This window comes from Lissotriton helveticus, chromosome 2_1 (genome assembly GCF_964261635.1).
Source record: "Lissotriton helveticus chromosome 2_1, aLisHel1.1, whole genome shotgun sequence".
In the NCBI taxonomy this organism is placed as follows: Eukaryota; Metazoa; Chordata; class Amphibia; order Caudata; family Salamandridae; genus Lissotriton; species Lissotriton helveticus.
Window position 1 is genome coordinate 144,574,380 of NC_136059.1, and position 17,080 is coordinate 144,591,459.

The following is a 17,080-nucleotide window of genomic DNA, read 5'->3' on the forward strand; positions in this document are numbered from 1 at the left end:
GGTTGGGCTGGCTGCTGCTTTCTGACTTTCCGATGAGGGTGATGTGCTGCTGGACTTTGCGTGGAGCACGTAAGAATCCTCAAAGAACTTTACTTTAATTTCTGTCTATTTAGCTCAGTTAGGGAAATAGGTTTAAGAAATGCTAAACTTTATATAATTTCTTTAAATTGATTCAATTGCTTAATTTGTATTTTTCTTATTTCTTACTATCATGCTTGCTTTATTGCAAATAATTTTCATTTATAAAACTTACAACATATATACTATTATTTAGAAAATAAAATCTTACTTTTAACAAACAAGCTGGTCTTGGTTATTTAGAAGTATAGGTTACCTTTAGCTAGATCACGTCGCCTATGGTGGTCGTTTAAATGGTTGGGTTTTATTCTAATGACAATATTCTTTCTGCAAATGTATAAAATGTTTATAGTTTGTAAATAATGTGTATATAGATTTATTCTGACCACCTGATTCAGTAGGCCCAAAAATATATCAGGTTCATAAATGGGTCCATGTATAGTTTAGAATTTTGTTTATAGGTTATGAAATTGGGTAGCGTAGTTTATGATATATTTTCTATAGCCCGCTGGATCAGTAGCTTTACCAAGTGAGATTAAGGCTTGGTGTATTTCCTTCATCACATTCCTGTAAAGTTCCTTCTGACATTCCTGCAGTAGCCTCCACTCCTCTTGGGATAAACAAGCAGAAGGATCAAGGAATGCAACCGATAGTGGGTGTATGCTTCTCCAGTGATCTCTGTCTGTGAGTAGGTACAGTCCAGGGGTTATCTGTGGCAGTGATCAGGTGCAGGTCAGTTGTGATCCCTTGCTTTGAGCAGGTACAGTTCAGAGGTGATCCAATGCAGAGACCAGGTACTCTGCAGGTGTGATGTATGGCGGTGACCAGATACAGGCGAGGTGTGATCTCTGACAGGGAGGCAATGCTGAGTACTCTCCTTTGAGAGAGCGTTGATGAAGGATGAGGCTAAGAAAGTATTGGGCATATTTATGCAGATGTTATGTCGTCCTTGTGCACGCAAGGGGCCACAAGGGCAATGCAAAATCTATGTAGGATTTATCAACCCATTCCAGGTCAATTTGTGTGGCCGCGAGTGGCTTGATACCACAAGAGTAATGAAATGCAGAACAAATTGCTGTGTTGCATTACTCTGCACCAGAGAGGCATTCCATGGGTGGACTGTGGGTGTTCCCGCAAATCCACCCATAGATTTTGACGAATTCCCAGATATACTATTAGTGCAGATCTGGGAATGCGTCCATAGGCTATCCCTCCCCAAGTGAAGCATAACAAGGAGAAATATATTTTTTTCGATATATCTTTATTTCTTTATATCTTAATTCGCTTTATTACTTCCTCTTTCTTTGTGAGCTGCATTCTGCAGCACACATAGAAAGAGGAATATGCCTTAAGAGATTGTTTTTGTGCAGGAAGGTGACCCTTTCTGGACAAAAACAACCCTGCTTACAATGCAGGCACTCTTGCACAATGGTGCAAGAGTGCCTGTGTTGGCGCGGGGCAGCACATTGTGCGTCAGCACCAGGAACTGACAGGAATGCACCAAATATTGTTAAGAATGGCGCATTCCTACACATTTACTTATCACGCAGCACAGGGCAGCAAGGTCACTTGCTGCGTGATATCTACATAAATATGCATGTATATTCATAAGAAATGGCTTTGAGCAAGTTGAGTATGATGGTGAGATCTGAGAGATAAGGCTTTGAAAGTTTGGGTGTTAGAGATGAAGCAGGGTTGGTGTTGTCAATGTGCTGTTCGATCTTCTGTATTCTTGATCTGAGAAGAGGTTGATAGTATTGTACTTTTCTGTGTAGTGAGAGTGGGTGGGTCTTACGGGGGGAGGCGATGAAGTCCTTGGGCCTCATTTATGAAAAGTGACGCATCGCTGCGTGAAAACAGCGATGCGTCACTTTTCATTGCGTCCTCCTTGCGACACCAATGATGCGTCATATTTAATGTATGACGCATCATGTCGCAAGGACTTACAGATACGTCAGTATTTCTGACGCATCTGTAAGCGCAAAAGTGACGCATTGCTGGAGTGTGTCACAAAAGTGACGCAACTCCAGCAATGAGTCCTTTCACATCGGGAAAGCCCCATGTGAAAGGGCTTGCGTCAATCTTACGCCTGCTGTGAGGCAGGCGCAAGATTTTGATGCAACAGCATCCTAAAAGTGACGCAGTGAAATCTCATAGATTTCACTGCGTCACTATTACGAGGCTTTTTGCGGGGGAACGCCCCCTCTGCATACATTATACCTGACGCAGGTATAATGTGGCGCAGGGGTTTAAAAAGTGACGCATCTACCTAGATGCGTCACTTTTTAAATATGGCGCAACAAGGCGCATTTTGTGCGCCGCTGGTGCGTCACAAAAAGTGACGCACCGGCGGCGCAAAACTGACGCAAGGCCTCATAAATAAGGGCTTGATTTTATGACATATCTAGGCTAAAGGGCCAGGTCGGCTAAGGGAACATTCACAACTAAGGAGGGATGAGAGCTCCACTCAAAGGTATAGCACAGTGGAATGTAAGAAAAAAAGCAGATTACATAGTGTGCCACACTGCAGAGAAAGTTATATGAAATCCAGAAACGCGCTTTTTTCAGACTCTACAGCTAACTTAATCCTACGGTTAGCCTCTTCCAGCTTGCCTATGATGGTCGGTAACCTAGCAGTGATAAGCAGCTGGTAATCGCTACTACTTTCAATCAGGGGACGGATAGCCACTACAATTTCATTCAAGACTGGCAGCAGATCATCGAGCGTCTCCGCGAGCCCCATCAACATGTTGGCCGCACTGGCCTTCCCAGCCAAGCTGCTCAGGAAACTAGTGCATCTTCTCAACGGGATGAGGAAATTCACGACCTTTTGTCGCAGAGCATTTTCCTGGCTTATGTCCCGCTGATTGTTTTGAATGCGCACATCGTTAGTCCAAAATTCGTTTATCGTCGAAGAGATTTCCTCTCTGGTGGACTGATGCTGCCGATCATACTGGTTCACAGCGTACTGCAGATTGTAAACACTTTGTCTAGCTTCATTAACTGCATGTTGAGCGTCTTGCGTAGCTTTTACTGCATCAACAATCATTTGAGCACCTAACAAAAATAGAAAAAAGACTACATTTTGTATTGTGACACTGTAACACTGAAGTGTGTAAATACATGTAAAATTATGAGATTATTCAGAATATGCATTACTAGTGGAAAAAGCATATCATTGCAAATCACCTTTTCAATTTGGCTATAAGAAAACTTCTGAACAGGATTATATGGTTTGGTAGAAGGATCACATGCTAACTTGTGTTATTTAGAAAAAAACTATCCATATCTTCAAAACAATTAAAACAACACAGCAGCTTTGGTTCAATCAAACCCGGTGTAAATAGTTTAGGGGACTCGGAGGACATGAGTGAGGGTAGGGTGTTTTTGTGTGTGCCGCATGCAAATGTCACATGCACTTTTGATTTTAGTCTATAGTCGACATGGCTCAGCTGATATTTCAATATATGTCGAACGTCGAGCTTGCATGGATTACCAGTAAGCGAAACTTAGCTTTTGGGAGAATTTGTGTCTATCTGTAGTCATATCTGGACATTTGGTATTCATGTTTTGTGTTCTCTGATTGTGTTTGTGATTGAGTGTGTGTTGCAGCCATGCCTCCTTTTGTGTATGTATCTATGTGTGTGAGCATAGCGAGCTTCAGCGAATATATCTTCCAATCAGATGTGCCTGCCTATGTGGTTGTGTGTTTGATAGATACCAAGGGTAAGACATACAATGATTTTGTGTGTGGTTTGTGTTACTGTTTTAACGCAGACATGGCACAATATTCTTGTTGTCATTAATAAAGTGACGCAAATGGCAATTTGCGCTGGTTTCTGATCAAAAGTAACGCAGTGCAACGCAATGTGCTGCCTTGAGTTCCTTTGCATCAAGGGGCTGTTCCCTGGATGGTGCACGTGCATTCCCGTGCATCCACCTGTGAATTTTAAAGTAAATCTATATCTGGTAAAACTTGAGAAGGAGAAAACTCCTCCTTGCACAAAAACGATGTTGACCACGATGCGCTTACTCTTGCACTATGTCCCAAGGGTGTCTACGTTAGCTTATGGCTGCAGAAAGTGTACCAGCAAATGGGGAGAGAATCACCACACAAATTCTTTGTCGAAACAATACACTTCTGTATTCCCAGCTGACACACCGCAGCACAGTGCAGCAACTTTACTTGCTGGCCTGTGTTGTGTAAAACTTTGTAAATCTGAGTCTACGTGATTATCTGTGTCTTGCATATGGATATGTGATATGAATGTGGGTGTGTTGTTTCTTTTGTCAAGATTCAAAAAGATGAAAGAACAATATATACCTATAAATGGCCCAACAAAAGGTATAAACAGATGGCCCACTGCCTTGCCAATTGAGTCCTCTGCCTCTCGCTTTTTTTGGAATGCTCTGTTCAGGTCATCGTTTGCATTGTCGAGAGCGCGCTCGGCCGCGTACAGCTGTTGTCTGGCGAGGGACGCCTGCTCGTTCAGTCCGGAGAGTTGCACGTTAAGACGTTGTTGCCGATCTTCTAGATTCCTCTGTGCATCATTCAGACGGTTTATCATGTTTAAGCGCTCTTCCGCATTTTCGCTCAAAGCTTTCACTTGTGCCAGGGATGACTCCTCTGCCTTCGACAGACTTTTCTCGGATGCCTCTAGGAGTTGGTGGACATTTTCAATGCCTTGCTGAAGGTCGGTGCTGGCCAGCAAGGTATCAGCAACAGACGCCAAGGAATTTAAGCCATCCACAAAGGGCGGCAGAACTGCCTGTTTATAACTCTCTTCTGTGACAGGAATGACAGCAAGAGTGTGTCCTGGAAATAGAACTGGACCTTAAAGGGGAAGGAGAGAAGAATGAAGGTTAGAGACCTCTTCAGGAGGAGGCAGGTGTGTTTTCCATTACATGTAGATGTGAGGATACAAAATACAAGCACACATATTGTATAAAACTTGACCATATTTTACGAGAAACAAAGCTGAGGGCCTGATTTAAAGTTCAGTAAACAGTAAGGCCCATTTCAAATGGATATCAGTGCAACGCTAAATCAGGCCCACGACTTTTCTGGTTTCTAATCAGTGTTGGAAATGCAGAGAATGCATCAGGATCACGGGTTTGGCAGCCATTACGAGCTGGGTCGGCCAGCCCCGGTGAAATATAGGGACTTTATCCTGGTGACAACACCAGGACACATTCAGCGGAGCAGCACTTTATGGGGCAGATTTATGTTAACTGGCGCATCCCCAGGGATGCGCCAGTTAATGTGCGCCACAGTGCGCCACTGCTCCGCCACCCATGGTGCGCCGAATTTACAATGCGGCGCACCATGGGGCATTGCGCATTGCTGGACGCGCGACGCAGCTCCAGTAAGGCTCGGGGGGTGCCCTATCTGACCAATGCTGCATCAAGACCTACGCCTGCTTCAAGCAGGCGCAGGCTTTTGACGCAGCATTGGCCTGAAAGTGACTGAGTGAAATCTTATAGATTTCACTCAGCCACTTTTGCGAGGCTCAAATGCCCCGGAACGGCCACCCTGCGCCGGAACGCCCACAAGCGGCGCAGGGCTTTACAACGTGACGCATCTGCCTAGATGCGTCACGTTGTAAATCGTTCGTAGGGATGCGCCACATTTACGCCGCCTTGCGTGACGCAACAGCGGCATAAACGTGGCGCAAGGGCCTCATAAATCTGCCCCAGAGTGCTTTGCATTTAGCGCATCAACATGTAGGGCGGGGGGGGAGAGGGGGGGGCAGGGGTGGACTCTTGATTTCAGTTCCACTCCAAAGGGACAAATCCTTTATATGGCGGCTTCCTCCTGGCTGAAGGCTAGCTGGAGCCCTACCATCTTCATGCCAGCAAGCAAACACAACCCCCTATCAACTTGTCACATAAAACTATGAATTTGGGGGACGTTTTGGATTTTCTAGGCTCGATGTGGAAGTAACGGATGCACTGCAAGAATGCCATAAAGCATTTATATGGCAATTACTAATATTTATTTATAGCACTCAAAATAAATTATTTTTTGCAACAATGCAATAACAGAACACCCATAATAGTTTTTCCAGTTCAAAACCATTAAATAGCATAATCACTGCATGACTGCAAATGACATCACATGATCTTTGCCCTAATGAAAACATCACGGTAAATCACATGACAAGACACGCAACACTAATCAGAGCAAAAAAGCCTTATGGTTGCAACTCCAAGGACATCTTGTGATCCACATACATGACCTTTCAGCACTGCAACCATCCTTTACTCACAAACACACATCTTCATCATCACCACACCTTAGTAATATATTACATTCAGTGAGTAACTCCAGGGAAACTTATTATTATTATTATAAGACATCCATTTCAGAAGACGGCGAAGCTTTTGTAGACGTTATGGTCATTTTGTTGTCCTACCCAGAGACTTATTTTATCCCCTTAATCATCTCACTATATGAATTCCTCAAAAGCAGTAGGATAAATGAATTATTTGGTAGGGTTTAGTATGTAGTAATGGCTGTAGTCTGTGTCCCAAATCAATAAATTGTGCAGGTACTTGGGAGTGAAAGTGGGAAACTAGCAGTGCAGCCTTATTCTCACATTCTAAGCCAAACCCTGTTTTAATTAACATAAAATACATTCAATACACTTGTGTAGTACTCTCCATATGGTGGATTGTACGAAGATCTTTGTGTCTAGGTCTTAATATGACCTAACATCTAATTACTTCAACAAATGAAGCATTTGGGAAAGCATACTCTCACTGGAACTAATAATTGTGATGTCTGACTACAAGTTGAGGCATTATTTATCACCCCTGATAAATAATGACACCCTGGGGTATATTATTTTTTGGGTGGGATGAATACCTATTATTAGTTTATGGAAAATAACATGCAGATGTTGGTGTTTAACATACCAAAATCTGCATGATATGGTAAATACCATATATTTGCCACTGTTGAATTTCAGAAGGTTTGACCAGTCGACATTTAACAAATGTTGGGTTATTTCACGCATTCAATAATGATCGCATCTGTTATATAAAACCAAACTTGTTCTTCCGACCCGTGCGTAAACAGGGGTATATTCACAGAACATAATTAGCAACTCAACTAGTAATCAGTCCGATAGTCTGGGAATGCTTACTGCTTCATTTTCTGTTTTGCAATTCCTGATTTCCAGTCTCACTCAGGCCTAACTCTAGTTTTGCAGTCATTTCTAGAGACTGGGGGTGGTATCACACGAGGGGGCAATGGCAGTGCTAATTTAAGAGATGGTATCTGCAACACAGTTTGACACAGTCTCCCAACCCAACCCATCCTCATCCAACATCTACATGACATATGAATCCAAAGACATGCACTCCCATGAACCTGCTCCTTCCTGACTTGAAGAGCTCAGTCAGTCAGAATGGCACCGTGCACTTCAGTAGCCCGCAACCTTTCATGTGGAGGTCTGCAAGGATCCTTCCTGAGCCTGCCCCCTCTTCAATGCATACATGATGCCTCGAGCCAGCATCATCATCTGCTCTCATGACATCAATGTCCTCCCCTAGGCCGTTAACATGCAACTCATTCTTCTCAAGGACAAGACCCTCCTGGTGGTCAACAGAGCTATAATGACACCCCCAACCTTGCCAAGAACCACGGGATCGTCATCAACAACAAACTCAACATGACTGCCCAAGTCAAGGATTGAGGCGGGGATTCAGGATACAAGAGATCTATACCAGTAGGGTGTCTAATCCCATATGACACACTAATAGAAGAAGACGGGTTACACCCAAGTCATTTCTCACTACATTGCTAGCTATTGGCTGCCCTTGCTTCCAAATGGGGAATTTAACCAATGGGCTCCAACCCATCTCACCATACAGTATTTGCAGATAATTGGGCGAGGAGGATACCTCACGCAATGGTTTGCTGCTTTGCTGAGACAACACACTGCAGTCAAATTGGCACAGCATCGGCTCCACTGGGAGGGAGACTTACACCATCTGCTCACGGATCCCGAATGGGCCTCAGTGCTGGAGAACCCTGTGCACATCCCAGGAATGTACGCCTATGCCAAATACAGTATTACATCACATAAAGAGCATATCTCACACCCGCTTGTCCCTGTTGCTGCCTCATTGATGCAGATCTACTGCACATGTTATGGGTATGCCCCAACCCGCATAGGTACTGGATTGAGGTAGCAGATACTCTTAGCCAATGCACAGACAATTCTCTTCCATTTAAATGGAAAATCTACATATTGCATATTTATCGTAGAAGCCTGAAACATAAAGTGACTTCTAGGTTTTTTTGATCTGAGATTTATCACCAGGAGATGGAAGGCTCCTGATCCCCCTCATATACTAGCGTGGAGATGCTCCTTGCTGGCGTGGGCTAAGGCTGAGAGTTTTGCACCCTGGGTATCCTCGAGACCCCACTTGCTGCAAGTTGGGACACAGTTTTACCCGAGCTGCAAAAAATACACAATACAAACACAGAGGCTTTACCCTCAGCTAATGCCACTGCGTAGGAGCACACCAGGCGGGTGAACCAAGGAACACTCCGGTTTTTTATAACACAATCAATTGTTATGTTTTAAGTTGTCCTTGTTATATTATTACCCGCCTCTCCAGTTCACAGACCACTACACAGAGAGAGCTAACATAACAGACATGTATCAGGCACTCAGGCACAGCAGAGCCTCCATGAGCACCAGCGATTAATGTTCAAGACTCAAATACACACTGCAGTCAGAAATGTGATTAAATCTTAAATGTTGATGTATATTCAATATAAATGTACCTACTAAATAGCCACTATCAAAAGGAATGTATACTGTGTATGTCTGTCCTGATTAAGAAAACCTAATAAAACAGATAAAAAAAATGTCTGCCTAAGTCAATGCCATCACCACCTCATGCTTGCCTATCCTGAAGGTGCTGAAGAAGGTTTTCAACTCCGCCATCCGCCCAGGATGGGGCATCGCCATCGCCCATAAAAGCACCCTCCGCATGATGACCACCGGCCCGGATAACACTACGACCCTCATGGAGCACCTCCACTTCCAGATCCAAATCAAACCTCAAACGACTCTCCGTGGAGCCCTCATCTACAGGCCTCCCCGTTCCCGTGCTCCTTTCACTGACACCACCACCGACCTCATCACACCCCACCCCCTCGCCTCCACAGATTGCATCCTACTCGGAGACCTACATTTCCACCTAGGCAATCACAATGACCCCAGCACCACCTCCCTCTTACAGAATCTCGCCAACATAGGACTAAAGCAGCTAGTCAATTCCCCCATGCACACAGTGGGGCGCAATCTCTACCCCGTTTTCACAGAAGGAAACAGCGCCTTCTACAGCCCCACCACAGAACTCTACTGGACAGACCACCACTTCAGCGACTTCTCCTTCAAAAAAACCACAGTACACGAGCACGCCCACTGCCTCCCCCTTAGAAGCTGGAACAAAGCTCACCTCTGCGCTCATCAGCACCCCACCACTGACTATGCCAGACACTAATGCTGCAACATGCAACCTCGACCGCAGGATCACAAACTGCACCAACACACTCGCCCCCTCAAGAAAGCCACAGGGCAACACAGCATGAAACCAAGCTGGTTCACCCCTGCCCTCCAAGAATCCAATTGCTCCTGCCAACGACTCAACAACAAAAAAAACTCAGAAACATGCGCCGCCTACAGAGCAGCCTCCGCAGCATACGACCAACTCATCAAATCCACAAAGAAGAAATACCTCCAAGACAGAATCCTCACCAAAGCTGAATAACACCAAATAAGTCTTCTCCATCATCAAGGAATAGGCCAAGCCCTGCAGCAAAACAACAGGCGTCCCACCCTGCCAAGACCTTTGCAACAGATTCAGCACCTTATTTCACCTCAAGATTAAGATGATCTATGACAACTTCGATAACCAAGACCTCCACAACACTCCAGCTCCCCCCTAGTAATGCCACCCAACAGGTCCTGCTCAATTGGACCCCACTCATGACAGAAGACACCTTAAAGATAAGGAAGAACATCCACTCCCGAGCACCCTCAGACATCTGCCCATCCCACTTCTTCCACAGTGCCGCCATGGCCATCATGCCGGAACTACGCCGGACGATCAACTGCTCCCTCGCGACTGCCACATTCCCTGACAAATGGACACATGCCAAAGTCAACCCACTCCTGAAGAATCCCTCCGATGAGATGAGACAGACCTTGAAAACTTCACCCTGATCTCCCTGCTTCCATTTACAGCCAAGGTCATAGAAACAGCCATCAACACCCAGCCAGCAAACTTCATCAAAGCTAACAATGTCCTGGTCATCTCCCAATCCAGATTTCATATCAACCACAGCACAGAGACTGCCCTACTTGCCGCCACAACGACATTCACTCCCCCCTCAACCAGGGCCGAACTGCAGCCCGGTGCCCGCTATGGCCAGTCCGGCTCTGGCCCTCATCCTCCTGAACCTCTCGGCTGCCTTCGAAACCATATCCCACCACACACTAGCCACCAGACTCCACGATGCTGGCATCCGCAGAAAGGCCCTCGAATGAATATGCTAATTTTTCACCAGCAGATCTCAGCGAGTCAGACTCCCACCTACCTCCCATAACCAACAGAGACCAACTGTGGAATGCCCCAGGGATCCTCCCTCAGCCTCTCCTTCTTCAACATCTACATGGCCCCACTTGCAACCACTGTTAGAAATCATGGCTCAATATTGTCTCCTACGTCAACGACACCCAGATTATCCTCTCCCTCACCAACGAACCCAACATCACCAGACACAACTTCCAAGAACGGATGAAAGCTGTTGTCACCTGGATGAAGAATAACTTCCTGAAATTCATTTCAGAGAAAACAGAAGTCCTCATACTTGGCTCCACATCCTCTGCATGGGACAACTCATGGTTGCCCCCTGCCCTCGGAAACACCCCACCCCAATGGAGCACGCTTGAAACCTCTTCATCATACTAGATGCGTCGCTCACAATGAACCGCCAGATCAATGCCGTATCCACGGCCTGCTTCAACACCCTCTGCATATTTCGGAAAACGTTCAGATGGACCCCATCCGAATCCAAAAAAACTGTCATGCACACTCTCATCAGTAGTGGACTGGTCTATGGCAACGCTCTCTTCACCAGAATCAACAAGAAACTACTTTGCAAACTCCAGAACGTCCAGAATACCACTGCCAGACTGATCCTAGACATCCCTCGTCACAGCCACATCACCCAACACCTCTGTGATCTCCACTGGCTCCTTATCGAAACAAGAATAATGTTCAAACTCCTCTCTCAAGCAGAAAAGGCCATCCACAACACAGGACCAACATACCTGAACAACCGCCTCTCCTTCCATGTACCCAAAAGACATCTCAGATCAGCTGACCTCTCTCTGGCCACCAGACCACGCATCTACAAGACCAGAACAGCAGGGAAGTCCTTCTCCTACCCAGCTGCTAAGGCCTGTAATGACTTCCCCCTCCACCTCCGGCAAGCCCACACACTGATCTAGTTCAGGAAGGACCTCAAGACCTGGCTCTTCGGATGACCCCAGAACACAACGGAGCCGACTCCCCTACCCCTAGTGCCTTGAGACCCTTGATGGTGAGTAGTTGCACTTTACCAACCTCTGCTGGATTAATTGATTGAAATGGCTCCGAAGCGGCAGATAGAAAAACGTCACACATGCCCTTGTCATAAGTAAGTTGGATAAAGGGAACACCCTCTTTGCGAGGATCATCATAAAACTCACCAGAAAAACTAGAAGCCAATTAGAACGTGGCAGCCAGAGAGCCTGGAAGCCAGACTTACTCTCAACCTCACATGCCACACTCACATCACACCACACTTGAATATACAAACAAGAACAATTCAAACTCCTCACCCTACATAATACTAGTCCACATACCTCAACAATTGTGACTGCTTGCACAAACCTTCATTCGTTTGGGCTCCTACTTGCACACATCCCACGCTTATGGGAAACCAAATGTGCCTGTTGAACCTTCTCCTCCATCACTCCTAAGGCATGGAGCCATCTGCAGCTACACATAGGTGCCTCCTCGTCTCTTCTTGAAATTTTGCAAACCATCCCACTAGACCCTGGGATAAGCTAGACTCATACCTGCTCACCGCCAAGATACCCTTTTGGGTGATAGTAGCTTCAAAATTCGCATAACAAAGCATAATATAACCTATAGGTTTGGCCTGACTGATGTTTTAAATATTTAAAGACCTGGAGCAGGGCTGCTTTACCACTAGTGGTGGTTGCTTGTCATGAGAACTTTAAAGGGAGGTGCACTAAGCTGGAAATGTCACATCATTTCTTTTCTTATCTAAAATGAGCAGCAAGACATAACACAAGAAGGTAGACAAAACAACACGATTAAAGCATAACAGAGTGAAATGCAGTCAAAGCACAATCCAACTCAACAACTACAGTACAGCAACTCAACAAAATCACCTTGTTATAATTCAGCATACAGCAGCATCACAAAAATAATAGAACACAATACAACAACAATCAATCAATCAATCAATCAATCAATCAATCAAAGCATTTATATAGCGCGCTACTCACCCGGAGGGTCTCAAGGCGCTGGGGGGGGTCCGCTACTGCTCGAACAGCCAGGTCTTGAGCTGCTTCCTGAAGGCGAGGTGGTCCTGGGTCAGGCGGAGGCGGGTCGGAAGGGAGTTCTAAGTCTTGGCGGCCAGGTAGGAAAAGGACCTTCCTCCTGTGGTGGCTCTTCGGATGCGGGGGACGGTGGCGAGGGCGTGGCTGGTCGATCGAAGCTGGCGTTTGGGAGCGTAGAAGTTGAGGCGGCTGTTGAGGTATCCTGGGCCTTGGTTGTGTAGGGCTTTGTGTGCGTGGGTGAGGAGCCGGAAGGTGATTCTCTTGTTGACCGGGAGCCAGTGCAGGTCTCTCAGGTGTCCGGAGATGTGGCTGCGGCGGGGGATGTCCAGGATGAGTCGTGCTGAGGTGTTCTGGATCCGCTGGAGTCTCTTCTGGAGTTTGGCGGTGGTTCCGGCGTAGAGGGAGTTGCCGTAGTCCAGACGGCTGGTGACGAGGGCCTGGGTGACCGTCTTCCTGGTGTCGGAGGGGATCCATCGGAAGATCTTGCGTAGCATGCGCAGGATGTTGAAGCACGACGAGGAGACGGCGTTGACTTGTCTGGTCATGGAGAGGGAGGAGTCCAGGATGAAGCCCAGGTTGCGTGCGTGGTCTGTTGGTTTGGGTGCGCTGCCCAGGGCGGGGGGCCACCAGGAGTCGTCCCAGGCGGAGGGTGAGGATCCTAGGATGAGGACTTCCGTCTTGTCTGAGTTCAGTTTCAGGCGGCTGTTCGTCATCCATTTGGCCACGTCTGTCATCCCTTCGTGCAGGTTGGCTCTGGCGGTGGTGGGGTCGTTGGTGAGGGAGAGGATCAGCTGGGTGTCGTCGGCGTAGGAGATGATGCTGAGGTTGGTCTGGCGTGCGATGGCTGCGAGGGGGCTCATGTAGACGTTGAAGAGTGTTGGGCTGAGCGAGAAGCCTTGAGGAACGCCGCAGATGACTTCGGTGGCCTCCGATCTGAACGGGGGGAGGCGGACTCTCTGTGTCCTTCCGTCGAGGAAGGAGATGATCCACTCCAGTGCCTTCTCCTGGATTCCGACGTTGCTGAGGCGCTGTACTAGGGTACGGTGGCAGACGGTGTCGAAGGCCGCGGAGAGGTCCAGGAGGATGAGGGCCGCCGTTTCTCCGTTGTCGAGCAGGGCTCGGATGTCATCGGTAGCTGCGATCAGGGCGGTCTCGGTGCTGTGGTTGGCCCGGAAGCCAGACTGCGAGAGGTCGAGGGAGCCGTTCGTCTCAAGGAAGGCGGCCAGTTGCTTGATATAACAGATATATACCCAAGCGTTCCTGTGACACATTACCATCAACAGAGCCAGGTAAAATGTTTAAAATGTGTTTGTACCAAGAACTGGATTAACTTTCCAAGAATCGTTCAAAAGGCCTATTCGGTCATCACTGTCTTCTAGATTGCCAGGGGAGCCAGAAAAGGGTGATATGTGTGCACTCACAAAGTACTTTCAAAAGATGTGTGCATACATCCAATATTGGCAAAGAGAAGTGTGTCTGTGAGAATCATAAACCTCCAGCTTGATGTGATAGGGTGAGGACCAGACAGAGGGGGAAGCTTATATGAAGTTTTTGTTTTGGAGGGCAGTGTGAGTGGGCACAATGTCCCTGTAGGTTCTTTGCAAAGTCACATTATGAATGAGAAGTTGTTTAGGGTGTTGAAGCCGAAACCTTTATCCCAATATATCTGATAAGCCCTTTTTAGTTAAAAAACAAGGAACTAAGGGGCATATTTATAAGAGGCTTGCTCTGGCCTTATGTCACGTGGTTAGATGCAAGACGGGAGCAAGTACTTAAATCATATGTAAAAAAGGATGCATCTGCACAAATGTGTAGTTTTTACAGTTTGCATGCAGCATAAGGTGTGCTGAATCCATCCGCTTCACCCAGGAAATAATAGGTCACATAGTGATGAAGGAAATTTATCACAGTGTAATTACCACAAACAAATCTTATGGTCAAGAAGTGGTGTAAAAACTCAAGGCCAACAAGTACGGATTCATCAACATTGAAATTACACATACATACATTTTCTGACTTGAATTTTACTGGACAGGTCTGTTGGACCAAGTTAGTCTTCCAAACATAATTAGGTATCATGCAGAAAAGGAGGACACATTTCTATTCCTGTGTTAATCTAAGTTCATCCTAATAACCTACCATGGTGAAAATAATACTGAAGGATGGTCATTCCAAACTGAAATAATCATGACACGTGTCAAACAAGAGAACCTTTTAATAAGCAATTTCACATTAAATTTTGTAACAAACAATGCAAATATAAGGCCCTGGCATACCATGTAGGCAACCAAGCACACCACTGTTGAAATTATGCCAGATTTATTTGTGAGTGCCAAACTTACTGTCACTATTCCAACCCAACGATCTCAATATGACTGCAAGAGACTCCCATCTACATTTGGAGATATTTTACACACATAGGGGCATATTACCAACAAGTAGCGATATTTATCGCTAAATAGGCTTAGCGACGATTTTTTTATCGCTGCCTATCACTGGATATGTTAGCGGAGAAAACATGCTATTAGCAACGTTTTTTTCCATTGTGCTAAAATATCCAGCGATAGCGGCGAAATGCGTGAATATCGCTGAGAATACAGCGATATTCACACATTAGTGACGAAATGCTCTTAGCCATGTTATCCACCTCCCATTGGATAACATGGCTAAGAACTGGTCTGGGCAGTTGTTAGTATTTGGAGATATTTGCGTTAAGCGCGAATATTTACAACGCTTCGCCTGCCTTGCTAATAGGCGATAGCGACGTTAGCGACTGCTTTCAGTGGCTAATTGGTTGGGTACGCCCACTTTGCATGTCATTAGTGATAAACATCGCTGACATGCAAAGTGGGCCCAAAACCGCTCGCTAACGCCTTAAACCTGTCGCTAACATCAGTTAGCGACAGCTTGCTAATAGGGCGATAGAATTATCGTCGCTTAGCGGGCGAAAACGGCTGCTAAATTGGCGATAATTGCCTATCACCCCCCTTGGTAATATGCCCCATAGTCCCCAATTTACACTTAGCAGAAAAAATAGACACATTTTCTTATATTGCCAAACGTCTGTCGAAACACATTAACTCTCATGTTGATGTGTTGTATCCCTTAAATGTGTACAATATATAAAACTATACAATATATAAAACAAAAAGTGCAACAAACATGTAAAGCAATGTTCTACAAAACATATCAGTGTCAATTAAATCAAAATGTGTTTCATACTGCCTGCATACAAATGTTACATAGGTAGTTCTGTTGAAGGCACAAAGAATACGCTCATTGACTTATGATGTTGTCTATTTCCAGGTGACCAGGGAAATGGTTTGCAGCCATGGCTGACGACTCCAGACACTAATCCACAGACAGAGAAGCAGAAGAAGTACAACACAGCTCTGTCCAAAACCTGCAATGTGGTGGAGTACATGTTTGGGGTACTCATGTCCCTCTTTAGGTGCCTCAACAAGTCAGGTGGCAGACTGCTCTATACACCTACCATGGTATGCAAAATAACATTAGTTTGTGCAGTTTTGCACAATATATGTGAAAGGACCCATGTCCCATGGGACTATGAGGGGGCAATTTCACATGAGCATGAAGAGGCAAGAGACTCTGAGGGGGAGATATCCATAATATGTCAGGTCAGCAGAGACGGACCAAATTGTTGATGATTTTTTTAACCAGTAAAATGGAAATGAGGTCAATAATGACAGAAACTATGTCAACTTCTCATGTATTAAAATATTTCTTTGGAACTCATCAATTGTTCTGTGTATGTGTGAATGTCAGTGTGTCTATATAGTCACCAAATTTTGTCAACTAGATGTAGGCGTCAACATGTACACTTTGTATAACTTAGCTGTTGATAAATATATCTCCAACTCAGAACAAATCAAAACAGCAAGTCAACTGTCTTGCTGTATTTTGCTGCATCAAAGTTTGTTAAATGTGGCACTCAGTGTATTATGGTTCACAAATCTCCCAATAAGTCATTCCCTGAGGCAATCCTCAAATTAATGTCTGTTTCACATACGGACTAGCAGGCAGAGTGACAGCACTTTGCTAGTACATATGTTGCAGCAGATTCCATCACAGATCATGGAAGACATATCCCATGGCCAAAGGCATAGCCTCAGATGTAGATGTCAAAATGACATTTGTAAAAAATCATTCATGCAGGTTTAGGGATCCACAAAACAGCACACATGTAACACTTTTCCAGGGCTAATTGATGTGAATACTACATTTGCCCACACTTGATAAAATACACATTTACCATGAATTGCACAGCAATGCGAGGAGGCTCAAAGGCACGTAGCAAAACATAATAAACTGCTGAAATAGAA

General features: G+C 45.5%; 1 protein-coding gene across 1 annotated transcript in view; it reads right to left on the bottom strand.

The window, feature by feature from the left end:
• Nucleotides 1–611: 611 nt before the first annotated feature.
• The window catches only part of LOC144817805 (uncharacterized), a 109,414-nt gene continuing 92,945 nt past the window's right edge, over nucleotides 612–17,080 (bottom strand). The window contains exons 3-5 of the mRNA XM_078674634.1: nucleotides 4,403–4,912; nucleotides 2,466–3,135; nucleotides 612–1,892 (exon numbers count right to left, since the gene is read on the bottom strand). Coding sequence (XP_078530760.1) covers nucleotides 2,615–3,135; nucleotides 4,403–4,912 — 1,031 coding nt within the window. The 3' untranslated portion in view covers nucleotides 612–1,892; nucleotides 2,466–2,614. The remainder of the gene's footprint in view (nucleotides 1,893–2,465; nucleotides 3,136–4,402; nucleotides 4,913–17,080) is intronic.